At 37.3% G+C, this 27,480-nt stretch overlaps 1 protein-coding gene across 1 annotated transcript in view; it reads right to left on the bottom strand.

The window, feature by feature from the left end:
* asap3 (ArfGAP with SH3 domain, ankyrin repeat and PH domain 3) overlaps positions 1–27,480 on the bottom strand; it is a 39,472-nt gene that overhangs the window by 2,988 nt on the left and 9,004 nt on the right. Inside the window, exons 3-23 of the mRNA XM_028438258.1 lie at positions 24,822–24,967; positions 22,885–22,959; positions 20,560–20,609; positions 19,140–19,263; positions 16,169–16,254; positions 14,912–14,987; positions 14,509–14,595; positions 12,918–13,033; positions 10,120–10,189; positions 9,953–10,040; positions 9,763–9,811; positions 8,370–8,536; positions 8,151–8,284; positions 7,984–8,075; positions 6,171–6,351; positions 4,708–4,793; positions 3,664–3,779; positions 3,518–3,585; positions 2,212–2,319; positions 774–993; positions 435–699 (exon numbers count right to left, since the gene is read on the bottom strand). Of these exons, the coding sequence (XP_028294059.1) occupies positions 435–699; positions 774–993; positions 2,212–2,319; positions 3,518–3,585; positions 3,664–3,779; positions 4,708–4,793; positions 6,171–6,351; positions 7,984–8,075; positions 8,151–8,284; positions 8,370–8,536; positions 9,763–9,811; positions 9,953–10,040; positions 10,120–10,189; positions 12,918–13,033; positions 14,509–14,595; positions 14,912–14,987; positions 16,169–16,254; positions 19,140–19,263; positions 20,560–20,609; positions 22,885–22,959; positions 24,822–24,967 (2,404 nt within the window). The remainder of the gene's footprint in view (positions 1–434; positions 700–773; positions 994–2,211; positions 2,320–3,517; positions 3,586–3,663; positions 3,780–4,707; positions 4,794–6,170; positions 6,352–7,983; positions 8,076–8,150; positions 8,285–8,369; positions 8,537–9,762; positions 9,812–9,952; positions 10,041–10,119; positions 10,190–12,917; positions 13,034–14,508; positions 14,596–14,911; positions 14,988–16,168; positions 16,255–19,139; positions 19,264–20,559; positions 20,610–22,884; positions 22,960–24,821; positions 24,968–27,480) is intronic.

The raw sequence follows: 27,480 nt of genomic DNA on the forward strand, positions 1-27,480 counted from the left end.
GTCGTTTTGTGTGTTTTCTATAATTTTCTAATTTTTTGGGAGGCATTTTCATGTATTTGTCATTTTGCATACTTGTTCAATGTTTTGAAGTCATTTTTGTGAATTTTTGTTATCCTCTATGTGTTTCTAGTCACTCTTGAGCATGTTATTGTTTTGTATAATGTTGTTATTTTTGTGTGTTTGTCTAGTTGTTTTTTGTGTTTTGAGAGTCTGTGTATTTTTTTTTTTTTTTTACTTATTTTGTGTATTCCTGTTCTCATTTTGTGTATTTTTTTGTTATTTTTTATGTGTTTTTCAGATATTTTTGTGTCTTTTTGTTGTCATTTTGTGTAGTTCTCTGTAATTTTGCATGTTTTTACAGTCATTTCGTGAGTTTACTTTCGGGGGTCTGATCAACGTGACATCAATCGTGGAGCTATTTGATCTTCCCTTACCTGACAGGTCCGATGTGGTTCTGAGGAGAACCTGCAGTGCCATTACTTTGTGGCCCTGAACCAGAACTAGGACCAGGACCAGGAGCAGGTTGGCCCTCCACGGCCTGTCTCTGTATCCGGGGCCGCCCCCCCTGTCCATGGCCGGCCTTGGCCATCTTCTCCGTGCTGGGTGAAATCATGCTGTGTCTCACTTGTATCTGAGACGTCGAGCAGCGTCGTGGAATCGTTTCTAGTGCCGTGACTGAAATCTGAGGATCTGAGCGACCTGCAGAGATCATAAAAAACATATAAAAAACCCACTAACAGTAAATAAACCTGATTTTAACTCCAGTCACTCACCCCTTTGGATAGATTTGGCTGGAAGTGGCGGTGGGGACGTTGCTCCACCAGAGGGGGCGCTGTTAGCAGGAGGATTTTTGTACAGGAAGTCTAAGTTCTCATAAGTCTGACATGGTCTGCTGCCTGTAGTGGGATTGCTTCCATTATTACTGCTCCAACAGGCAAAGGACGGGCCGCCATTTGATGATAGTGGGGAGCGGTTTTTGGGTAATGGGCTCACCTTAAAAAAAACGAAAAACAACAAAATGTTATTTTTTAGTTTTTTAAGTCAGTGAAAGAGGATTTGTTTATTTTTCTGCAATTTTGTATGTTTTTTGGTGGAATTTTATGTATTTATGTTGTCATTCTGTGTACTTAATGAGTGTTTTTCTATAATTCAGTATTTTTAGAGGCATATTCATGTGTTTTATTGTCATTTTGCTTATTTGTCTGATATTTTTGTAGTTGTTTTGTTATGTTTTTGGAGTAATGGAGGGGCCACCATTCCATGATAGTGGGGATCAATTTTTGGGTAATGGGCTCATCTTTACAAAAAAAAAACAAAAAAAGAGCTTTTGAGATAAAATGTTAATAACTGAGCTTTATTTGAATTTTTTAAAGTTGATTGAAGACAGTGACATTCAAAAACTATCCAGAGAAAGACGATTTGTTTATTCTGCCATTATTTTTCTAGTTGTTTTGTGCATTTTTCTGCAATTTTGTATATTGTTTGGTGACATTTTATGTATTTTTGTTGTTGTTTTGTGTACTTCATGATATTGTGTGTAATTTTGTTAATTTAGTATTTTTTGGAGGCATATCCATGTGTTTTATTGTCATTTTGTTCTTTTGTCTGAGATTTTTGTAGTCGTTTTGTTATACTTTTGTGTGTTCTCATGTAATTTTGTATGTTTTGGGGTAAAGTAAGAGCCACCATCCGATGACTGAGGGAAGCAATTTTTGGGAAATGGGCTCACCTTTAAAAAAAAAAAAAAAGATGTTTTGGATTAAAAATGTTAATAACTGAGCTTTATTTGAATTTTTTTTCAGTTTTCTAAGTCAGAGAAAGATGATTTGTTTGTTTTTCTTTTCTTTTTGTAGTCATTTTGTAGTTTTTTTTAGTAAAATTTTATGTATTTTTTTGTTGTTTCGTATACTTATGATGTTTTGTCTATTTTTGTTATCTTTTTGTTTGTTTTTCTATAATTTAATATTTTTGGGGGGCATATTCATGCGTTTTTTTTAGTCATTTTTTGTAGTCGTTTTGTTATACTTTTGTGTGTTCTTTTGTAACTTTGTATGTTTTTGGAGTAACGGAGGAGCCACCATTCAGACAATGGGCTCACATTTATAAAAATAATAATAAAAATGTTAATAAATGAGCTTTATTTAAAACATTTTTAAGTTGACTGAAGAAAGTGAAATCTAAAAACTAGCCAAATAAAAAGTCCAAGTTTACCCTCTCATCGAGGTCATCCTCGCTGTCGTAGAACTCCTGACTTTGTGTCTCCCACATGAATTCCACATGGATCTGAGAGTTGAACTTCCCACTCTGGGCCAGCTCCAGCTGAAACACACACACACACACACACACACACACACACACAAATACTCAGAATACACTCAAACTCATTGCTGCAGGTCTTTAATAATAATTTGATAAACATGCACAGCTTTCACACAAAAGGACAAATAGAAACAATGGTGTTTAATGGTTATATTTCTGTCGACATGTGTCAATAAATAGAATCAAGTGGATCAGAACAACACAAGAAATCCTAATTGTTTTAACTTATTTAACTTTTTCATGTAACAATTTATATTTCATTTATTCACTTTTCACTTTAACAAAGTTGAATAAAGCTAAAAAAAAAGAGTTAAACCCAAACTAAGAATCAAACAAATACTGACAGCAAATTGTAAGTATGTAATTCTAATACTAATGCTAGGCTAATGCTACTGCTAGGCTAGGCTAAAGCTAGGGTAATGTTATTGCTAGGTTAAGCTAGTGCTAGGCTAATGTAGTTTAGTGCTAATGTGAGGCTAATGCTAATACTAATGCTAGGCTAGGCTAATGTTATTGCTAGGTTAAGCTAGTGCTAGGCCAATGCTAGTTTAGTGCTAATGCTAATGCTAGGCTAATCCTATTGCTAGGCTAGGCTAATGTTATTGCTAGGTTAAAGCTAGTGCTAGGCCAATGCTAGTTTAGTGCTAATAGTAGGTTAATGCTAATACTAATGCTAGTTTAGTGCTAATAGTAGGTTAATGCTAATACTAATGCTAAGTTAATGCTATTGCTAGGCAATGCTATTGGTTGACTAATGCTAATGTTAATGCTAGGCTAATGCAGTGTTCAACAGCTGCATCCTCACTTGCATTTTCTTCAGGAAATGCAAATATTCTCGTTTCTAGTATTTTGATAACACTTCAAGATGACTGTTGTTGTAATTTGCGCTTTATAAATAAAGTTGAATTGAATAGTTATAAATTCGATACTCACTTATCAAAGGATTTACTACCACTATTTGTTTGATTCACTTCAGGTTAAACTCTTCTTCATGGATTTTTTTCGATTCTGTTGTAAGCTTTCAGGGCCCCATATTTATATGTTTAATCTCGTAATGTCCTCCTGATTTCTATACACCTACTGTCCTCTGGGGTCAAAACCTTCAGCCCAACCCATTATCACACTTTTTGGGGGTCAGATTGACCCCAGGATAACAAGAGGGTTAAATCCAAACTTTACGTTGAAAGTTTTGTCTCACCAGTTCTATGCAGTGTATGTACTGTAGCCGTTTGGCGATGTCCAGTGCCGTCTCTCCTGCAGCGTTCACTGCAGTAAAGGTGTAAAAAAACAGTTGGTTCACTTGTTGAATTGGGTACAAAGACAGTGAAAAGGATGGTATCGCACCAGTTTGAAGCGCTGCCTTTGCTTTCAGCAGTAGCTTGAGAGACTCAGGCTTGTGATGTAGGACGCTGTAGTGGAGCGCCGTGTTCCCCTCTGCTGTTTTCTTCTCCAGACAGTTGCTGCACAGCAATCATCACAGAGAGGAGATTAATAGTGTTTAAGCAAAGACAAACAAATGCTTATCCCTTATTCCAGGGGCAGCAACTTTTGGATTATGCATGAACTCACGTTTCCTGTTAACACAAACCAGCTTGAGGCTGATTCAACTTAAGTAAAACAACTAAATACATCATTTAAGAAATACTGCCCTTCTTCTAAAAATCTAATTTCTAACTGCAAACTGTGCCATCACCAGTGTTGGGACTAACGCGTTATTAAGTAACACTGACAGTGCGCTGACACGCTCTGGTGGATCAAGTTAGGACTAAATCACAGACTGTTGAAAGACACCAAAAGGACTTCTATCTTCAGGGTTTGTGCGTCTTCAACAATCCATGAATTACTCTCTAACTTCAGCAACCAACCAGAGCGTGTCAGCGCGCTGTTTAAGGGAGAGTAAAGGTCCCTTAGGAGAGCTTTTCTTCTCTGCTTCATTATCTACTATAAAACAGCAGAGTTGGAACCGTCACCCCCTGCGGTCATAGATTATTTTTGAGGTCACAACTGTTTTTATTCTCTTTCGGTAAACAAAAGAGGTTCACATCAACATCTTTAACTTTTCCTGATTATTTCGAGCAACCGAAAGCAGCACAAGTTGTCATTTTAACTGAAAAAGCTACTAAATGACCTAAAGAGCTGCTAAATGATCTAAAAAGCAGGCTGAAGCATATAAATATAAAACTAATAACAGAAGTTTTCTCGATTTACTCTATATAAGGTTAATGTTTGGTGTTTTAACAGCCAGTAAAGTCATCTAAACAGGAAAAAACAATAAAACAGAAAGGGTAAACACTGAAACAGAACTGAGGACATTTTTAAAACTAAAAATCAGAGTCCAAAGGAGATCCAGTGGGACAAATATAGTAGATACTGGTGTAAGTGTCCCACCTGTTTTGGCAGAGGAAATCCACCAGAGCCAGGGAGCTTCTTTCCTCCAGACGCACAGCGAGATGGAGAGCCGTCTCTTTAAAGCCCTGATAAAAAGAAGAAAAACACACACACACAGATATCTGCAGTTATACCATGATTATTCACATTTTAAAGGCTTTGAACTAATTTCTATCCTCTTTAATAGCCATAGAATAGGTCCAAATGTATCAAATTGATTAAATTCTAAATCTGGATTAAACTCATTGAAATAATTGAGGAGCCAATTAAACATAACTGAGTCAAATTTCATAAGAATCGCTCAATTATAAACAGAGATATTATTTTATTATTATTATTATTTAACCAGTGATAAAGAAAAAGATTTTGGGATTTTTCAAACTGATCAGGAATCAGTTTATTGATCCTGATCCCTTCCAAAATGTAATGAAATCTTGTGTCAAACTCAAAGCCCGGGGGCCAAATGTGTCCCTATAGAACAGTGTTTCTCAAATACAATATATGCAGGGGCTCACATTTATCCCATGCCTATATCACATGACCAGAGTCATATTTTATCACAAACTGTGGGAAGAACTGACACTTTTTCTGAAATCTTACAATTTCCGACCAAATTCTTATACAAAAATGTGTTGCAAAATCACAATTTTTGAAGTAAAAAACCTGCAGGGATTATTTACTGCTTGGATATTGTCCGTGCCTTACATTCTTTATATATCATTTATACATGGAAGTGCAAACTAGGGCACATTAATGTTGAAATTTAGCTTTTTCCCACATAAAATCTGTGGTTCGCTTGAGATGAACTCTGTATTTGGCCCCTGAACTAAAATGAGTTTGACACCCCTGGCCTAAGGTCTATCTTTGGTTAAAATTTTGTAAAAATCTGTTAAGAACGTTGGACGTACTCCTGCTAACGAACAAACAAACAAACAAACAAACAAATAAATAAAATAAAATCCTTGGCGGAGGTCATAAACATCACCAGAATCTAAACTTAAAGATTCTAGAGTGACATCAAACTATTTGAAGAGTTTCTGTGTCAGTCCATCATTCTGGCCTTATTTTTTGGTTTTTTTTACCCTTGCCAGACACTTTTTCTGCCTAAAAGCTGAAATAATGAACAAACATGAACAAACAACGTCAAACACACAAACAGAAGTTCAACACTCTGAAGAAGAGAGGGAAGATGAGAGAAAAGAGAGTGATTTTAAAGCACACACATTCAGAGAAAACCGGATTTCCTGTATTAATTACTCTCAATAACTCAAGCCTTGACACTTCTCTTTAACATGAGGAGGACTGAGTGTTTTTAAACTTGTTCTAAATGTGTGTGGGCTTCGAAAAGCCTCCGGATGTGCCTGTCATCCTCACTAAACGTATGACATCTGTAGGATGTTAGGAGTTTAAATATGTCACAGGACGATAAGGAGTTTAAGGCGAGCTCAGAGGGATCGGGTTACCTGTCCGTCAGGGAGTGGGAGTGGCTTGGAGAGGTCCGCCCCCTCAGCGAAGAGCTGCAGAAGAGAAGTGAGGTCACGGCTTTTCACCGAGTCGTACAGACGGTCCGGTAGGGTTTCTTCTCTGCGAAGGACGTAGCGGCGCTCTGCGTACTTGGCCACGATGTATTCTTTCCTGGCATTCCTGGTTATTTGGAAATGTGTTATTGAAGGGATCCTCCACTGTTTTTATAAATGTACTTATGAGAAGATCTATAACTAACAATACACACTATTTTACACCATATTCATTATTATTAACTTTTTTAAAAAATGGGACTACTTTACCGTTTTAGAGCCTGTGTTTCGCCATCTTGAAATCATGTGATTGATGATGTCACACGGCCTCACTGCCTGTAAACATCCCATTGTTTTCTTATTGGAGTGAAAAATTCACTGATTTTTAGATCATTTAACAGCTTTTTTGGTCAAACTGACAAATTGTGCTGCTTTTGGTTGTGACCCAAAAAAATTATCTAAATCTATGAGCGCAGGGGACGACAGTTCCCACTCTGCGCTTTAGTAGTAGACAATGAAGTGGAGAAAAAGAGGTCTCCTAAGGGACATTTACTCTCCCTTAAACAGTGCGCTGACACGCTCTGGTGGCTCAAGTTAGGACTAAATCACGGACTGCTGAAAGACACCAAAACGACTTCTATCCTCAGGATTTGTGTGTCTTCAACAATCCATGATTTACTCTCTAACTTCAGCAATTAACCAGTGCATGTCAGTGCACTGTTTAAGGGAGAGTAAAGGTCCCTGAGGAGAGCTCTTCTTCTCTGCTTCTTTGTCTACTAAAAAAATGCAGAGTTGGAACTGTGGTCAGAGTATTTTTTGGGTCAAAAAGGTTTTTATTCTCTTTTGGTAAACAAAAGAGGTTCACATCGAGATCTTTAACATATCATGATTATTTAGAGCAACCAAAAGCAGCACAAGTTGTGATTTTAACCGAAAAAGCTACTAAATTGCCTAAAGAGCTGCTAAATGATCTAAAAATAAGGCTGAATGTTTCACTCCAATAGAAAACAATGGGATGTTTACAGGCAGTGGGGCCGTGTGACATCATCAATCATGTGATTTCAAGATGGAGGAACACAGGCTCTAAAATTGTTGTTCCATTTTTAAAAGTAAAAAAAAAACAAATATGGTGCAAAATAATGTGTTTTGTTTGGCATAGATCTACTAATAAGGACATTTCAAAGGTCTTAGGCCACATTTGTAAAAATAAACAGTGGAGTCTCCCTTTAAAGCAGGCATGGGCAACTGGTGGCCCGGGGGCCACATGCAGCCCTCGCTCTAATTTTGAGTGGTCCCTGAAGTCAATGCACACAAATTACATAAATATAAACTAGACAACATTAATACACAAAATGACCACACAATGGCAACAAAAAATCCCAAAACAGAATGATAGAAAAACTATAAAATTACAAAACGACAACAAAAACACAGAAAACGGATGAACAAAAAATGTCTCCAAAATCACAACAAAATACACAAAATGGCTCAGAACACACAAAACAACAAAAAACTAAAGAAATAAGATGTGTAAAAACACATCAGACAACAAGAGAAAGAAAAAAATTACACAAAACGACCACAAAAACCAAAATAACACCAAAAACACATGAAATGGCAACAGAAACTTATTGTTCTTCCCTGTATTAATGTTCAGATTTGCCTTGTTGTGATAAAAGTTGCCCACCTCTGCTTTAAAGTATTTAAATAATATGAAAGCAATAGTATTTCTTTTAACAGATGGAAACCAGGGGCTCACATGTCGCTGTGCGGCAACGGTTTGACAGAGTCATTGGGAAGCCCCGCCTCCATGACATCATTGAATCTGGTGTTGCCGACGCTGACCACCAACTGAAGTGACAACCACAAAGACAACACGGAGAATGTGAGTTGAGTGAATCCAGTGTAAAGTTGAAGAAGTCGTACCAGGAGTTCAGAGGTGCTCAGTAGATCCAGAGTGAGAGACTGAATCCTGGAATAGTGGACTCCCAGCTCTCTGTGGATCCCAGAGCACTCGATACAGGTGAGGATTCCCAGGTTGGTCGACAGCCATGTTGGATCTAAGATGGACAAACGGAGTGAACGGGCTCAAATATTAAAGAAACCTGTGGAATAATTGAGTTAGAGCTGCAGTGAAAAGCTAACCTGGAGCTCCACAGTCCGCACACGCTTCGTTCCCCGGCTTTTGCCGCAGCTCAGCGATGATGGCCCGCGAGAGTTCCTGGAGGCCGCTGTCCTGTAGGTGAAGCTGGTCTCCACCGAGAGCCGTGTTCAAGGCATCCTCTTTGCTATTCTGCAGCACCGACACCCAACTGTGACGCAGACAAAGGTTTGAAGAGCAGAGCAGGAGGAAAAAAGACGTAAAAGTTTGAAATCGAGGCTGGAAAGTTTTTTCTCCAGACAAGGAGGACAGTGATTGGCTTGACTCCATTTTTGTTCCAGTTTGTTCCCAGTGATATCACCTCCCTAAGCCAGATATTCAAAGACAACCGGGTTCAGATTTTTCTGTGTAAGCCCCAAAAAAAAATGAAAACACCAGAAATGTGGCAGTGTTTCTATTCATCTATAAGGGAGAGCAGTGATCACCACATTTATTGATCTGAATATTAACCACTGTTAATCAATAAGTTATTATTATTATTATTATTATTATTATTATTATTGTTATTAATATTATTATTATTATTATTTGGACCATAGCATATAGTCATCTTAAATATGTAAATCCTTGTTTTTATCAGAAATGAAATGGTGACCAAAAATGGTGGAAAAAGGTGGTGAAATGGAGTTTTAAAAGAGAAAAATTGGTTAAAAGTTGCAAATTAGAGCGGCTAAAAACAGACAGAAAAAGTGGTAAAAAGGGTACAAAGTGTCAATATTGACTTAAAAGTTGCATAAAAGGGGGGAACAATTTGTTTAAATTGGCAAAAACGTCTTGAAAGTTGAAAAAATTTGCATAAAAGGAATGGAAATTTGATAAAAAAAAGTGTCAGAAATGTAGCAAAAATGCATTAAAAGGAGCAAAAATAATGCAAGAAAAAGTAACAAAAATAGGTTTAAAATATGGCAAGTTTGGTGTAGTTGCAGTAAAAGGGTAAAAAAAAAAAAAAAGTTTCTTGAAGACATCTGGCGACCCCCTCCCAGTATCTTGTGACCCTAAATGGTGTCCCGAGTGCTTACAGTGGAGATCAAAACAAACTTTTGAGCGGAAATTTCTTCCTTTTACATCTTTGTTTTGAGCAAATGACTTTAGATTTATTGATATACTGTATCTACACATTATGTCTTTATCTGATAGAAACCTTTCTCTTTGCACATTTCAGTTTCAATAAACAGAGATTTATTCTTCTTTTATTTTCCAACATGTTTCTACTTCCTGGCTGACAGAATGACTATGAACAATCCTCAGCTTTTCCTTTTCTTTTTTTTTTAGATTACAGCTCTCCTGCAAGGCAAGTAATAGCATGCTAATAGAATGAGAGAAGGAAGGGAACGGTGCTAAAAAACAAAACAATCCCACAGGAGCTGAGAGGCTTACATCAGACATTCCTGCTCGTCTTCTGCCTGGAAGTGATACGTCCGGTTATCTGTGAAGAAAAGGGAAGGTGTTTAGTGAGAGGAAAGAGAAGCAGCGAGGAAGGTGAAACAATGGATATATTAAAAACAATGGAAGGACTTAAAAAATGTGAGATACAGGGGAAAGTGTTGAGGTGGAGTGAATAACTCACGAGTGACGAGGTCAAAGGTCCTCCTGTCCTCTGGGTTTGCTCGTACCTGACAGGTGAGTAGGTTCAGCTTGGCTGGTGGACGATTGATCTGCAGAAACACACATTTGTTCAGCCCACGTGTCGCGCACCACACCGACAGCAGCGTGTCAACGCTAGCCCTTCCTCACCGTGCTGTGGGAGATAGTCAGGCAGCCAAACTTCACTCCACACTTCCTCTTCTGCCAAACCTTTCGGATTCTGGGACAAAAAGGTGAATTTAAACCTCATATCTTTGAGTTGCATCAAGTACAGTCAATAAATACAAAATGACAAGATTACTACAGAAATACACAAAAAAATAACAGGAAAAAACATAAAACAACCACAAAAATGGACAAAATGAAAAAACAATATACAAAATAACAAAGATAATATTACACAAAATGACAACAAAAATACACAAACTGAGTCCAAAAACACACAAGATGACAACAGCAATGGACAAAAGTACATAGAACAAACACAAAAACACACAAAATCAGAGAAAAATATCTATAAATACAAAAATACACAAAATGACTCCAAAAAAACACAAGATGACTACAGACATGCACGCAAATGAAAGAAAAACACACAAAATGAGAAAAATAGAAAATGACAAAAAATTATTCCAGAAACAACATACACAAAGCAACGGCAAACACACACACACAACATTAATTATTTCCTGTATTAATGATCAACTTGCTCATTATTTCTAAGTGCCGATAATGTGGCCCATGGATCAGACTTTTATCAGATTTTGCTGTAATAAAAGTTGCCTCTCTCTGATGAATTGTGTCAGATAAAGTATAGAGAGAAATGAACAAACCTTTTTTCCTTCCACTTTTGGTTCTGAGAGGAAAAAAGTAAATTTGAACCTCGGTCTCTGTTCATCAAGTAACATCAGCGCTTGATGAGAAACTTGGATTTGATGGAGTAAACCAGCGGTCTGCAACCTTTACGCTCTCCTGGATTAAAATCCTTCCAGAGCCCAAAAAAATTACTTCTCATCAATGAAGACAATATTGTGTATAAAATTATACACAGTTAAAATAAAATAAAATAACGTTATGTAAAGAAGATTTTTTTTTTTGAGTTAACATATTTGAAGGGCTACAGAAAATAACTTTGAAACCACATGATCATGTCGATCAACACATGCTCTTTCTTGCCAGATATCAAGCATGCAAATGAATGAATCTGTCCTCACACAATTACAATCTCTGAATCAACTAAAAGACTACTTTATAATAAAATAGTTATCTTACCAGGAATGTAAAACTTAAAGGGGAAATATTATGCAATTTTTCACCCATCTCTATTTTTACTAGAACCCCAAAAACATAGTATTTGAGGTTTATTTTCCAAAACTTGCCTGTTTTCCAGAGTTTTAGCCTCTGAAAAGTCACTTTCTGAGCAGTTCTGAAATCGGGCCATGTTGGCCATGTCTCGTCTCGTTCTTTTACAGGGTGATCAGTGATCGCCAAAGCAATTTTATTTTTGCTATCAACTAGGGATGTAACGATTAATCGTAAGGCAGTTAAAAATCGATTCATAGGTATAACGATTGACATCGATACTTTGAAAATTGAATCTCAGTACTTTTTTTAAACAGCAGAGGGCGCTATATATGTATCCCTTCTCTTGTCCAGCAGTGTACTGGCGGGCGGAATCTGCTACTATTTTCTTCCTGGCCGCCTTCGACTCTTACATGTTAATGCTACATGTTCATAAATAATTCCTTACCCCTTTAGCACCAAAAGACTATCTGTAATATTACGTGAATATCTGTAAAAGTCACGTTTTTCTATTAGCTCTGTCTGCTAGCCTAGCATCTCTTCTTCACTGCTAGATTAGCTGCATGCCAACCGACCACTGGGTTACCAGCGCCCTCCACAGCGAACTACAGTGTACGTTCGCTGTGGAGGCGCGGCACCGGCAGCAGGAAAGTTCTGTATTTCGTTTTACCGGTAGCCTTCACTCCTTCGCTAGCAAGACAAACAATGGCGGACGTTCGCAAAAGTTTTCATCAGGTTGGGGGTGGAGTCCATGGGTGGAGTTACCAGCGGAGGTGAGGGTATTTTCGTTCCCGATTTGACTTGTGATGTCACAAATCTGGAAAATTTGAAACGGAGCAATTTTCTCTGTGTTGTAAGACTTATAAAGACCACAAAAAAACGACACATTTTGTGCCGGTGGACACTCAAGTTACATCATATGTGATCAAAAAAACTGCAAAAGTGGATTTTTCATAATATGTCCCCTTTAAGGTTAACCGCAGGCACGAAGAAAGTGGATGGTCTGTAGATGTTGCAGTTATTGCAATATGTGATTTCTTTTTAAGTTGACAAATTGGTATAATTACAATTCTTTATTTCAGTATTTATCTGAAGCTATAGGGAGCCATTGCCAAAGAGTCAAAGAGCAACATAATGCTCCAGAGCCGCAGATTGCAGACCCCTGGTGTAAACCCTGCACTGGTCTAGTTTATTCATCTTCTTTAAACTCTTTTCACTCTTGGGCAGAACTGGTGAGAATGAGTTCTCTTTAGTGTTTGAACAAAGTTAATTTCCATTCACCAACTGAACCACTTCCCCTCATCTTATCGCACAGCCATCAAGCTCAGTGTGTGTGTGTGTGTGTGTGTGTGTGTGTGTGTGTGTGGTGTGTGTGTGTGCATGACGTAAAAGTTGGCCCTGCTTGGCCCTGTCTACTATTAGACTTCAGAGGAGGGGCCCCTGCTTGAATCTTCATCTCAAACTAATGAAGACCAGCTGCAGCTCTGCTTTCTTTCTTTCCTCTGATTTCCATCACTTCTGGACTGGCAAGGTTTGGAAAATGGGCACGTAACAAACTCTTATGCTCATCTATTCTTTACATTTTCTGTGTAATATCCTTTTCTTTTGAGGCCAAACTGGGAAAAACACAGATTTATGATACACACCCGTCACTTTTTTTGAGCAGGAAGCCAGATTTCTCGGTGCCGTACTTCTTGTTTCCCTGAGGTTGGTGGATACTGTAGCCATTGTTCGTCCCAGAGTTTTTCCTGTTCAGGTATTCCTGAAACATTAACAGGTTTTTAAACATTTAGATAAGACATGTAAGGCCTGTTCTGTAGGTAGAGAGAAAAAAAAGCTGTATTGATTAAAAACAGATGTGGCAAGGCAGAGAAATGATGTTGTCATTTGCCTCCAAGGGTTTTTTTAGGACACTCGTTCATACACTAAAGCCTGTGACACAGCATTGTAGACATGGGCAAACACACAAGACGACTAGAGGAACACAGAAATAATACAAAAATCACAAGAAACAATACAACTTGACTCCAAAAACACAAAAAAGGAGAAAAAATGAAACCCAAACATACACAGAAAGACAGAAAAATACATTCAATCTACTCCAAAAACATGCCAAATTACATCAAAATTATATTAAATCACAAAAGAAACAACACAAACTCACTAAAAAGAAATTGACAAAAACACAACGAAAATACGCAGAGTGAGAAAATTAGAGAACAAACACAAATGACTCCAAAAACACAAAACAACTACAACAAATACCGTATTTTTCGGATTATAAGGCGCACTATCAATGAATGGGTCTGACTGGGTCTATTTTCATACATAAGGCGCACCGGACTATAAGGCGCACCGGTTTGTTATTATTATTATTATTATTATTATTAAGACGCGTTAAGCGAAACAAAATAGTCAGATAAGTCAAACTTTATTCAACTCTAACAATAACTCTCAACATTGTTCAGGTTTAACACATAAAATATAGAACATTACACTCACATTTTCAGTTCAGTATGTTGAAGCACAGTACTAGTACATATCACTCCACGAGGCGCCAGACTACGGTAACCCTAAGGCGCCAAAAATCCATCAAGAGGTGCAGCTTCATAGTTTACCAAAGTTGTACTAAAACATGTTGACATATTAATTTCACCTGATTATAAGGCACACTGTTGATTTCTGAGAAAATTAAAGGATTTCAAGTGCGCCTTATAGTCCGAAAAATACGGTAACAGAAATAAATAAAAAATTACTACAAAAACACAAAAGAAGACTACAGCTATACACAAAATTAGCAGAAAATTACACAAAACAACCACAAAAATAAACAAAGAGAAAAAATATATACAAAATGACAACAGACATACAAAAAAATACATAAAGCAACCACAAAAATAGACAATATGGGAGAAAAATATACAGAAACAACAAAAATACAGAAAATAACTACAGAAATACACACAAATGAAAGAAATAATACAACTACAAACACACACAAAATGACTCCAGAAACAAACAATGACCACAAAAACAAGTGAAAACACACAAAAGTTTCTACAAACACACACAGAACCTTGATTATTTCCTTTATTAATGATCAAATTGCTAAGATGAATATTGATCGTGTGGCTCTCTGATCAGATACAATCACATTTTTGTGGCCCCACTGTGATATACGTTTCCCACCTCTGATGAACTGAGTGAAATGACAAAGCATGAAATGAACAAACAAACCTCTTTTCCTTCCACTTGCAGAAGTAACCTGAGAGAGTCTCTTAACTGTGTGAGCTGCTTTACCTCCTCGTCCTGCTCCACACGCACCTACACACAAATAACACAGGACATCAAATCACACACAATATGTTAACTGGTCCGTACATTAAAGTTGGGTCTTCTTCTGTGGTTTTAAATGCTTTATGCTGACTTTAAGTAAACCCTCGTGCAACATTATAACAGTTTTTTTTTTCTGTGATTCATGATACAATCTCTTCTAACTCTTATTTCCCTCTCGAGGCAGAGGCCTGGCATTTCTGAGCGAGTCCGAGTTCTGCTCCACCAAGAACCAGAAAAAAATTGGTTAACACTCCAGATTCTTCCCAGAGAAGGAAGTAGTGCTAATTTCTGTGTATTTTTTTACCGTGTGAATGGATGAGGCGAGCTTCTCGATAAAAGGAGTGAGATTCTCTGCAGCTTTCAGCCCGTCCTGAAAGAAGCTGAGATTGAAAAAGGAACAAAAGCTGAGTCGCGTCAGCACTTTATCCACAAACCGAAACATCACATGCTGTGTCTGCACACGCTGCTCTTTTACAACATTATGGCCATTTGCCTGTGTAAATGGCTAGCGAGAAAGAAAGGAAGTAAAAACCCAAAAGTATCTACTGTGCCATGTGTGAAAGCTACTCTTTAGAACAGGACAAGGTAAATCTATTCTCAAAGTAGTGGTTCTCAACCACCTTTTCAGCACGCGACCCCAGAAATAAAGTTTATCCAGGAAGTTTATTATTATTGGCTCCATAGTATATAGTCATCTTAATGATCCTTGTTTTAATCAGAAATAAAAATGGGTTCAAAGTGATCAAAAATGGTGGAAAAGGTGGTGAAATGGGTTTTTAAAAACCACAGAAACTGGTTAAAAGTTGAAAATTAGGAACAATTAGTTTAAACTGGCAAAAAAAATAGGCATGAAAAATTGCGAATGTCGTTAAATTTGCAAAAATAAGCATGAAATATGGTGGTTAAAAGTGACAATAATGGGTCAACATGTGACATTAGGTGGAAAAGTGGTGGAAAGGGTTTATAAGTGCTGAAAATGTGTTGAAAGTGGAAAAAAAATTGCAGAAAAGGCATTGAAATTTGATGGAGTAGTAGCAAAAATGGGAATAATGTTGCAAAAATGCATTAAAAGGAGCAAAAATATGGCTTGAAAAAGTGATGAAAATAGGTTAAAATATGGCAAGTTTGGTGTAGTTGTAGAAAAAGGTTAAAAACAAGCAAAAATGGGCTCAAATTGTTCAGAAAATATTCTTAGTTTCTTGAAGGCATCGCGACCAAAAATGGGGTCCTGACCCCAAGGTTAAGATTTCCTGGCCTCGATATTTTTTTATTTTTTTTTGATAAATTTATAGTGTTTGCCTCATTGATCAATGAATTAAACAACATTGACTCCAAAAAGAAAATAAAAAAATATTAAAATTATGACTCCACATCCCACAATGCAATGCATGAAAATGTCAACAAATGGAGTGTTTTGGTTGGAGATGAAAACAAAATTTGGAGCAACCTTTTTCCTTTTGTTTTTGGAGGAAATGCTTTATTGATCAACGAGGTAAACACTATGATTTTATCTAAAGAAATATATTTATCGGGGGAAACAGCTTTAAGGGCTGACACTTACCCGAGTTGGGCCTGGAAATATTTGATGAGACTTTGGAGAAGATCAGGTCCTTGGCGCACCTTCAGCTCCTGGATCTTCAAAAGATACTAAAAGAATAAACAAAACAGACATTAACAAAACAACTTTAAAATAAAGATTTTCAAACATATGTATTAGGGGTGTGTGTTGCCAAACAATACAATATACATCTCGATATATCGCAATATCAATAATTACAAATTACACCTTTACAAGTACAAAATATTGAAAAATACAATTTATTTAATTTTATTTAAACTTGCGAGACCAAGTAAATGGTAAATAACTGTAATTCAATAACCAATATTAAAATCAAGTGGTATGTTTATCAAACTATCAAATTACATTTTTCAAAACCGTTTATCTTTTGCTTCTACAACATATTCTGATTCTGTTCTTAAATTATTTTTCTTAAAAAGTAACCACATGCATCAATAAAAGAGTCCAATATGTTTCATAAAAAAAAAAAAAAAAATGCAATCAACTTCCAAGATAAAATGCACGTTAGCGCAATTAAATGATTTTTTTTGGGTTAACAACAAAAATACACAAAATGACTCCCAAAAATACACAAATGACACAAAAATAACAGATAAATAAACAAAACCACAAAAATAGAAAAAACAAAAATAATAACAAAAATACACTAAATAACTCCAAAAACACAAAAGATGGCTACCAAAATACACAAAAATGAAAGAAAAAGACATAAAACAACCATCAAAAAAACACAAACTAAAAGAAAAATATTGAAAACAACAACAAATACAGACAACATGACTGCAAGAAAAAAAACAGATAACCACAAAGCCACTGAAAACACACACAAATCCTTTGTTCTTTCTTGTATTTTTTGTTAAAAAACAATAGATTTGGACATTTTTTTGGATCGATACAATAATCGTGCGCTGAAATATTGCGATATATCACCATATTGACATACATCCCTAATACGGATGGGTTGAAAAAGGTCTAAATTAAGGAAACTCTTTTTGTTCCATCTTTGCTCTTTCAAAGCACTTCAATCCACTGCACAAACACGAGTTTTTATTTCACAGGAAATCTTTGTTCAAGTCACAACTTGTCCTTTTGCATCAAAAGGAAACTGTAACTGTGATGGAAGCAACGACTGCACTGCTTTTGCTCCGTGAAACCTGTGTTTTTGTCTGTTTCTATGCGTTTCTCTGCCTTTGCATGGATTCAAACGAGGGGAAAAGAAAAGTGTCTGAGAGGCGGAGGGCTCCATGTGATTCGAAACAAGTGGAAAGTTGATTTTCACAGCCTGTTCTTCCGTCTCCACAGCTGGTCTCGGTCAGGATTTTAAAAAAAGAAAAAAAAAAGCTGCTTTCCAAAACTACTCGCAAATACAGCAGGGAACGTTTTCTGTAGCATTTTCCCACATCTGAGATTTACTGTGGGTTATAAAATCTTTTAATCATTCTCTGATGTGCATGACACAGCTCCAAACACACTCACTTTCTAAAAGGTTTCAATAAAGAGAACAAAGATGAACCAAAAAGCTTCCAGTCAGCTGTTAATGTTAATAAACTCATTTTTTAGTTCAGGGGCCAAATACAAACAAGTTGGAGCTCACTGGGCCACGCAGGTGGGCCATCAAACTATTTCAACATCAGTGCTACTTTGCATTCCTATGTATAAATGATATAAAAGCATGTATGTAGTATATAAGGCACCGACAATATCCAAGCAATAGGTAAAAGGTAGTGACAATATTATTTAAATTTGGGAAAATATTGTCAAATAATTTGAGTATTGAGCAAAAATTTTGGGAAAAACTAAGTTTATTCCAACAATTCAGGAGTAAAAATAACTTCCATCATGTTCTATAAGCATGGGAAAACTGGAAACCCCTGCAAATACATAGCTTTTAATCTTGATATCTAGTTATATCTGCACCTTATAATACTTTCCTTATGTAAACAGTTTTTTTATCCTGTTTTTTTGTCCTGCAATACGAGCCAAAGTCTAAGTCTAAATATTGAGTTTCATTGAATTTGTGACAAATTCAATGAAAATCAAACGTGAATAATTGTAAAGTTCTACTTCCAAATAAATCTGTTTTTATATTGCATTATTTAGCATAAAGGCTAATATTCCTATTTGGATATGTTACAGTGATTTCAATCAATAATCATTTGAAAAGTTCCTATTTTTTAATACTAGTACAGTCCCCGTCGGAAGTATGTATTCATATAGTGGGGGGCTTAAAGGTGCAGTCCGCAACCCTCAGATCCCTCTCTCACCCTCCCTCCCCGCTGCCCTCTTGCCCTGCCTCCAAACTATCCAAAGTCCCTCCCTCAGAGGAGCAACAAGCTAACGTTAGTCCGACAGCAACATCACAATAATATAACATGCTCTGTTAAAAGCATATTACTGCAGTGCTTCTCTCTCTCAATCTGCATACACCTCAGCAGCAGCAACAACACAGTGTCATTTACAGCAGCTCACACGGAGGCTACTGCCTCCGTGTGATTATTAAAAATAATTTAATTTTAAGTTTCAGTGGAAACAAATTCCACGTGGCACAGCTTTGAACCAAGCTGCAGCTATGTAGCAAGTATGAGCTCTGTCTGTCCCTGAACACCAGAGATACATGAGGCACAGACACACATACACACAGACACACAGAGATTCCTCGCTTTAATAGATAGATTGTCAAAATTCCCGAGCTTAATTTCCCGTTGAAATTTGCCAAATATTTTACTCTCCTTTGCAACCCTACTGGTACTGTATATCCACAACTACTTATTGTTTTCTCAGTCATACCCTGGATTGGATGTTTCAAAGGGCCAGATTTGGCCCCGGGGCCTCGAGGTTGACACGTATTGATGGGACGTGACCCAGCAGACCACCAGTGTGAGCTAAACGGAGCCCAGCTCAGCTCTGTGAACAGCGTGTGTGTTTGATATTTACACTGGCAGCAGCGTCTCACCTCACACATCTGCAGCTGGAAGATCCTTCTCTCTCTCTCCATGTCCTCTCCTCCGTCTGATACGTCCATCTTGATGAGGCCCAGCTGTCTGGCCTTCTCCTTCCTCTCCTTCTCCAACTTCCCTCTGATGAGGTGAAGGAGTTTAGGTTATTTTCACTGCGTCACATGCACTATAGAACAGTGGTTCTCAATTTTTTCTTTCGGCTCAAGTACCCCGTTTCTCTTATTTCTGAATCCAAGAACTCCCTGTCTGACTACAACATACCAGTAATAGTGATAACATTTTTAAATAATATTGTTTTGTAAATAAGTGGAATTAAACAGTATTTAGCAAAGCTAAACAACATTTTTTGGATCGTGACCCCATTTTGATATGAAAAATTTCAGGCGTCCCAAAGACACTTTTTTCTTCTAGAATGAATCTTTGATTATGTTTTTATTTTTTTTAACTTTGTTACAAATACAGAGCAGCCAGAATTAGTGACAAGTTGTGCCAGCTCAAATATATTTTGTAATTTTAATTTATTTTATTTTAATTTATTACATTTCATTTTGGTTTAATTTAATGAAAAATTATTTTATTTAGTTTTTTTTTTTACTTATTAATTACTGCTGTTACTGTTTTTTTTAAAACACCATTGTGAATTTTTCTTAATTTTAAATTAAATTCTATTTTAATTCATTCATATTCATAATCTAATTCAATTCATATTTAGTTCATTTATGTTAATTTAATTTTTAAAAATAGTTTTGTATATTTACTTAATTATTACTGCTGTTGTGATTTTATTGCATTTATTTTTTATTTATTTATCTTAATATTATTTTTACTTTATTTATTTTTATTTAAAAAGTAACAATTTATTACATTTTTATTTATTATTTATTACCTCTGTTGTTGGGTTTTTGTCACCACTGTTGTAATTGTGATCTAATTTCTCTCTTTTTGCCATCTTTGGAATATAATTGATATTAATGCTGTAATTGTCACTTTGTCCATCTTTATGTAATACTATTTTTTTTTTTGTCTCATTTGCTCCACATCAGTTTTTCTTCTCCTTCTTCTTTTTGTTCATAATAAGAGTGGAAGATAAAGTGAAGGGTGTGATCTTTTAACAGGATTATAAAACATTTTAAACTACTGACACAGAGGGATTAAATATGAAGCCTCGTATATTCTTAAGTAGAAAACACAACATTGAGCAGCAACTATTCATTCTTTCATTAGTCGTCTCACAGAGCTGTCCTCCTCTTATGTAATCAATGTTTGAGAACTTTCTGCTGTGACTTAGTAAAACAACCAGGAAACTGTGCATGTGTGACAGGATTCCCACGAAGTCGATAAAACTTTTATTGCAACACACCGCGCAGTCAGTGTGTTGCAACACAAAACAACAAAACTAGAGCAAGGACCATTTACATTTTAGCGTCGTACTCCTTCCAGCTCTTCTCCATGTGTTTCTTTAAATCCTGTGAAAAGAGAGAAAAAGAAGAAAGTAGACCATGCTTAATGACAAATACTGTATTAATGAGGGGTTAAGAGTAACCAGATGAAGCTGCATTTCAGGGTACTTCCCAATGTCTAAAGTCAGGTAAAGAGCACAGACGTGATTAATCAGATGATGCCGACTCGTCAGTTTTCTGGTTCAACAGGCTTTCACTCACACTTTAGCAGTGTCACACTTTAGCACTGTCACACTTTAGCACTGTCACACTTTAGCACTGTCACACTTTAGCACTGTCACACTTTAGCACTGTCACACTTTAGCACTGTCACACTTTAGCACTGTCACACTTTAGCACTGTCACACTTTAGCACTGTCACACTTTGCTTTGATTCAATCCAAGGTGAAATCAGCTGTTTGGAGGAAACCAACGCTTAGAGCTGGTTTTACAACAACTGACCAGCAGCAGACGTGTGGGGAGAGTTCTTCAGCTCCTCACTGGAGATGTTTGTAAGTTTGTTATTTTAGTTTGGACTGGAGATTTCTGGTAGTCCTGTTTTCGTCTTTAGGTAGTTTTAGTCCTTTGTATGTTTTTGTAGTTTAGAGGGTGGACGCTGGGACGACGGCCCTGTATAGGGTTGGCCCAGTGTCGTCCCTACTTTTGTTCAGTTTGGCCAGGGTCTCCAGTCCCTTTTAGTTTGTTCTGTTGCTACTTTTAGAATTTTGTTAACAAATACTTTTGATAAACCTTTGATTTCTGTGTGGTGTCCTGTTTATGTTGCGGCCCCTCAAGCCTTGACCTGACATCATAGAGGGGGTCGTAACATAAATTGGGGGCTTGTCCGGGATCACTTTTGGGGCCCCCCGTCTCAAGTGGGTTACCCTCCCAAAAGTGACATTTGGATTCATGTTGATGGGTGCAGTATTTCAACACTGGCTTTGGGGGTATGTGGTAAATTGTGCTGCAGTGGCATTATGTGTTCAGTTCGTTTTAGTGCACTGCAGTACTTGGTTTAATTTACCACTGGTTCGTCTGTGGTGCAGTAACTTTGGTAATAGTCCAGTTTGGTACTGGCTATGTTGCTGTGCTACTTTCTTCGTCTGTCGTCGCTCCTTGAGGGGAGAATATTATCGTGATTCGTTTTGCCTAGAGTTATTGTAGTTTTAAGATAACTTTGGGATAACATGTTAATACTCTGTTCTTATTTGCCAGTATTTTGCGTCATCACTTTAGTTGCTTAAATCTTTGCTTTGTGTTTTGATCAGTTAGTTGGGGTACTGATTATCCTAGAGGGGGTCGTAACAAAGGGAAATAACTCCGGAAAAAATAATTGCGTGCTTCTCATTTTCGAACTCCATCAAGGCATTGATACCCTGAATCCACACACCAAATTTGGTTATCCTATCTTAAACGGTTTCTGGTAAAAGCTGTCCCTTTGAAGATACTTTGAACAGAGTAAAAAGAACAAATCAAGGGCAATAACTCCGGAAAAAATAATAGTGCGCTTCTCATTTTCGAACTCCATCAAGGTATTGATACCCTGAATCCACACACCAAATTTGGTTATCCTATCTTGAACGGTTTCTGGTAAAAGCTGTCCCTTTGAAGATACTTTGAACAGAGTAAAAAGAACAGATCAAGGGCAATAACTCCGGAAAAAATAATAGTGCGCTTCTCATTTTCGAACTCCATCAAGGTATTGACAATCACAATACCTTCACAATTTGCAAACTTGTTGCCATTTAAAAAAAATAACTTTTTGTTGACTTAGATCAACATCATTAGATTACAGGAACCCACATCCCACAATGCAACGCTTTAAACTTTTCCGACAGAGTGTTTACAATGGAGATTAAAACAAACTTTCGAGCAGCGATTTAAACCTTTGACATCTTTATTTGGAGCAAATTATCTACAATTTATGGATCTATGAAATCTACATCTACATGATAATAAAAAGACTACTTTTTTTAAAAAAAGAATTGCAAACTCGTTGCGTTTAAAAAAGAAAACTACTTTTTGTTGACTTAGATCAACATTATTAGATTAGATTATAAATTAATCAAATCTAATTGATCTAAGCAAACAAAAATGTGATTTTTTTTAAGGCAACGTGTTTGGCTATTTTTTTTTTTAAAGTAAAGTCAACTTATTATTCTTTACAGTGCAGAAGGAATAAATATTCATGTAGTTTTTAAGTTCATTATTATTTTTAAAAACTCTTAAATTTAAAACAACAAATGAGTGAATCTGTACAGATGAATATGAAATTAATAGTGATGCCAAAAGATGGACTTACTAATCGGCCGTCCCGTAATTCAGACTTTAACACGTTGTCCAATGGAAAAGCCAGGATGTTGTTGAGGTTTTGCACCTGTTAGAGAAACAAACAAACAGAGTGAGAATACACAGATGGTTCTTATCTATAACTGTAACTCTATAGCCTTGCATTTCTGGGAAGGATTTTGGATAACTGTGTTTTCGACTTGCAATGAATCATTATCAAAAGGGGAAAAAAACAGTTTTGGATCCAAATGTGAACATGACACATGTTTGAAGTGTGCGCGGTTTGGAAGCGATATCAGATACAGTAAAATCCACGTGTGATGATTCAGAAAGTAATGGCATTTTTTATATTGCAAATAAGCATTGATGTCATCCATTACAGGAAAACTCCTTAAATCACCTCCTGACCCACTTTGGTTCCACATCTGCACAGCCTGGGTTTGCCTGTGGGGCCCTGATTGACACATGGGGGGAGAGTGTGAGAGTGTGTGTGTGTGTGTGTGTGTACGTGCTGACTCACATAAGGAGGTCTGGGATGAATTATCATCCCCATAGAAACTGCGGGAAACGGATTTTCTCCAAAACAAACGTGTGCTGTGGAGTTACTCGAGTACAGGTTTCTCTGCTGCTGTTGAAGCTACTCTGTGTAAATTAGGCTGATTTATGTTATGGTGATTCCTATGCTTTAAAGTGATCAGATCACACTAAAATAGGGTCGATGTCCCTTTTTGAGTTTTTGTTACATCTTTGTGTGTTTTAGTTGCCATTTTGTGTGTTTTGCTGTCCTTTTGTGTTTTTATTGTAGTGTCTTTTTGCAGTCATTTTATGCATTTCTGTTTTAATGTGTGGTTTTGTTGTCATTTTGTGTGTTTTCTTTTTGGAAGCTACTCAATTTTTTTTTCTCTTTGTCTGCACATGCTGTTAAAGGTCAACACTACAAGAAGTGCAATCTTTTAAAGAGAGCAATGCATGTTTTGTTATTGCAATTAAATAATGAATTCATTTTATTGCTTAATTGTGACCATCACCAGCCCTCCCTAAGGAAGGGTAAGAAACACTTTATTATAGGGAGGATATTAAAAGGGAGAGCAGTGTTAGACCTGGGTGAGGGGGGAGGGAACAGGGAAAGGGTGGGGAAGAGTTGATTATTTTCAAGTGAGAGTGAGATGTGATGTTGTAGTTGTGCATATTGTGCTTATTGTGTTGTGTAATGGTGGAAAGTGTGAAGCTCAGCTATAATGGTGGTGGCTGTGGACAGAGGGAAGGAGTGAGTGGTAATACCTAAAACAGGTATTTGGGATCAACGTGTCTAAATTTAAGCCCAGTACGAGTTTTATCCCACAGCCCAAGACATGCCAATGCATCGCAGACCAGTGTTTGTGCAAAAACCGCTACTGCAAACCCAAGCGCTGCCCTGGACCCAGAGATCCAGCCAGGCTAGCAGAAAGAGCAGGGGCCAGGGAGCCCCAGGCCACCCCCACGACCGAGCAGTGTCCCAGATGGCCCCAAGCCAAGAGGCAGCCACCGCCCCCTACCTACACACCCGAGAAAACCCCAAGGAGCCGAGGACCCAGCGCACCGCGCCACTGGCCCCAACCCCCAACCCCGAGGCCCCCCGCCAACATCCACCCCACCTCCCCCCCCACCCAACCCCCTGAGGGGAGGGCCCAGAGAGCCCCCTGCCTGAGAACCCTGCGGAGGAGCCAAGGCTCATGCCCAGCACCGAACGGGCAGCCAGCAGGCACCCGCCGGCGGGCCCAGAGCCAGCAGGGACCAGACCCCAGGCCAGAAGGAAACGGAACAGAAGTGGAAGCCACACAAAATTTAATTAAAGGACGCATGTGGCCCCCGCCCATGGCTGGTCTAAACTCTTCAAAGCAGAGCAACCCAGTTTTTAGTCGAGTTGTGCATCCAAAGTTTACTTTTATTCATGCGTTCCGGTCTTCTCACCAGATTTTTGAAGAGGGACGTGACCTCCCTGGTGAACACGGCCAAGTTGAGGAAGCCTGTGGACACCTCATTGTTGTCCTGGGTCAGGTGACTATTTCCCAGGTTCTCCAGAATTTCAATGTACTGGTCCTTGTTGTCCACATGTGCTGAAAAACAACAAGGAAAGGGTGAGCAGAGATGCAGACGGTGATAAAACAGTCAGATTTTAGACAAACGAGCAGAAAATCTAAAGAAAATGTGACCTCATAATGTCTGAGGAAAACTTTAACAAGCATGTGGGATAAATTAGTCGTGGTTTACACCCAACAACCCGAAGTAGGAGACAGGCAAACATATAGAGACTTATGTCTCTCTGGGGTTTATAAATCACTTTCCCAAAGGTCATGACCTCAGTCGTCTCTCAGATGTAGAATCTAAATTGAAAAAATATGATAGAAATGAACCGGAGCATTATTTGACTTTCAGAAGAAGCAAACAAGCTTTTTTACAAGAAAAACTGCATTTTGATGATGATTTCCTTTCAATTATTGCCAATATTGTGCAAAACTTATTAGCTTTGTTGTCTTGTGTAAATTTGTATGAAGAAAATCGATGGTTAGGGTAGGGAATAAACTATATGTAATGTTTATTACATAACAATATGACTGTAGTGTTAATGAATGTTAGGTAGAATTGTTGTTGTTATTATCCTTATTATTAGTCATAGTGGTGAAGATGAAGTGTATTCTGTAGACATCTGATTTAGAAAATATACTAAAAAAAAAAACTACAAGCACCCATTAAAGCAACTCAATTACAGTAATGTGAGTAATTGTAATCTATTACTTTCACCTTTGCTCTGAACACATGATGTTTTAAAACAGGGGTGTCAATTTACTCATTTTAGTTCAGGGGCCAACTACGGAGCAGTATGATCTCAAGTGGGAAAACGACTACTTTAAACATTATCGTGCCCTAGTTTGTACTTCAACGTATACATAAAATACAAAATATGTAAGAAACCAATAATATCCGAGCAATAAGTGATAAATATCACAGGATCTTCACTTTAAATTTCCTAGATTTTGTGACCAATTTAAACTTAATTGAGGGAAATATTATGTAATAATTTAAGAAATACTGAAGTCTTCTCTAAGAATTTTGAGTTTTCAACAGTATAACATTAAAAATGTAGTAGGGAAACTGTGAGCGCCTGCAAATATTGTTGAGTTTCATTTACACAATGATTCATATTTTTGCTGTAATTTTTACGTTCTCCTGCGAGCCGAACTGGATGCTCCAAAAGGCCGAATTTGGCCCCCGGGCCATGAGTTTGACACAAATGTTATAAGACATAAAATAATCTGGCATTTGCAGTCATTGGTTGGAAATGATTATCTCTCTGATAATCAATACTGTAGCACTTGTATATACAGTATGTATGTATTTATGCTTCATAGTTATCCTTATCATTATTATTATAGTTTCTGGTTTGTTTTTGGTTCTTTTTCCCTTCTTCGCACCAACGACCAAGTTAAATTCCTTGTTGAACTGTACTTGGCGAATAAAAACCTTTCTGATCCTTATTCTGTGTGTAACTTGCGTTTATCATCTTGTGTAACAAGATGATAAAAGCCAGAGCCGAGGAAGGAGGACCAGAGATATTCTTTGGATGCAGTCCTTCTGTGCAGATTCTGGGATGTTGATGCTTCATTCTGGTGCAGCTGGGTTGCTGCTGACGCACGTTTTCACCAAAAAACCATAAGTTTGAGTCGCAAAATGGGAATCAGGCTCGTTAGCGAGCTGAAAAACAAACTCAGTAAACAGTCCTTCAGTTCCTGCCGCACATTTTTGAGGTTGAACACTCATGTTTTATGCATGCTCAATGTCATCCAAAATCCCCAATGAAACGGGGGTGACGTAGAACTTCTACACAGATTGACTATTACTTAGTGACACTAAGTGACTCACTCATCTGAACACAATGTTGTTGCTGAAGCCACACAGACAGCAAAAAAACTATTTAATATAAACACAATCCCTCATCAACCCACGCACGATGGACCCATAACAAGGGGCCTCAGTCATAAACATAACTGCCCACACGCCGGGCTGTATGATGTCATCGTACACTGAACGATGTGGGAGCTCCCCTATGGACCCAGCAGCTCATTCTGCCATAATAAAGCTGACCTTTATCTCTAAAACAGCTTCAAGGTTGATACGTTTGGCTTGGAGGGACAGAAATCACTCTGCTTTATACATAATCTAATCATTTCTGTTACATTTAAACAGCAACGTGTGTGTCCTCTACCAAGAACTCATCATACTACCCTCTTTAGGAATCACAAGTAAAGAAAACACATGTAAAAAAATGTAGAAACATATTAATTGATTTTATTTCCAATTCAAAATTCCATTGTAGGGTTTACTGATTTTCGCATCACGTTACACTTTTGTTTTCATCATCTTTCCCTGTTTAGATACTTCACTGATTATTAAACTTGAAAACTAATCGTACCAAACACGCACAATACGGTTGATAGAGTAAACTACTGTTATTAATATTACATTTTATATGCTTCTGATGGTTTACATAAACAGGAAAGTTACGCTGAAATCACACAAGAGTAATATAACGCAATAAACAAATAGTTGTAGAAATAAATACATAATTCAT

The sequence above is a fragment of the Gouania willdenowi genome, chromosome 22 (genome assembly GCF_900634775.1).
Source record: "Gouania willdenowi chromosome 22, fGouWil2.1, whole genome shotgun sequence".
Taxonomy (NCBI): domain Eukaryota; kingdom Metazoa; phylum Chordata; class Actinopteri; order Blenniiformes; family Gobiesocidae; genus Gouania; species Gouania willdenowi.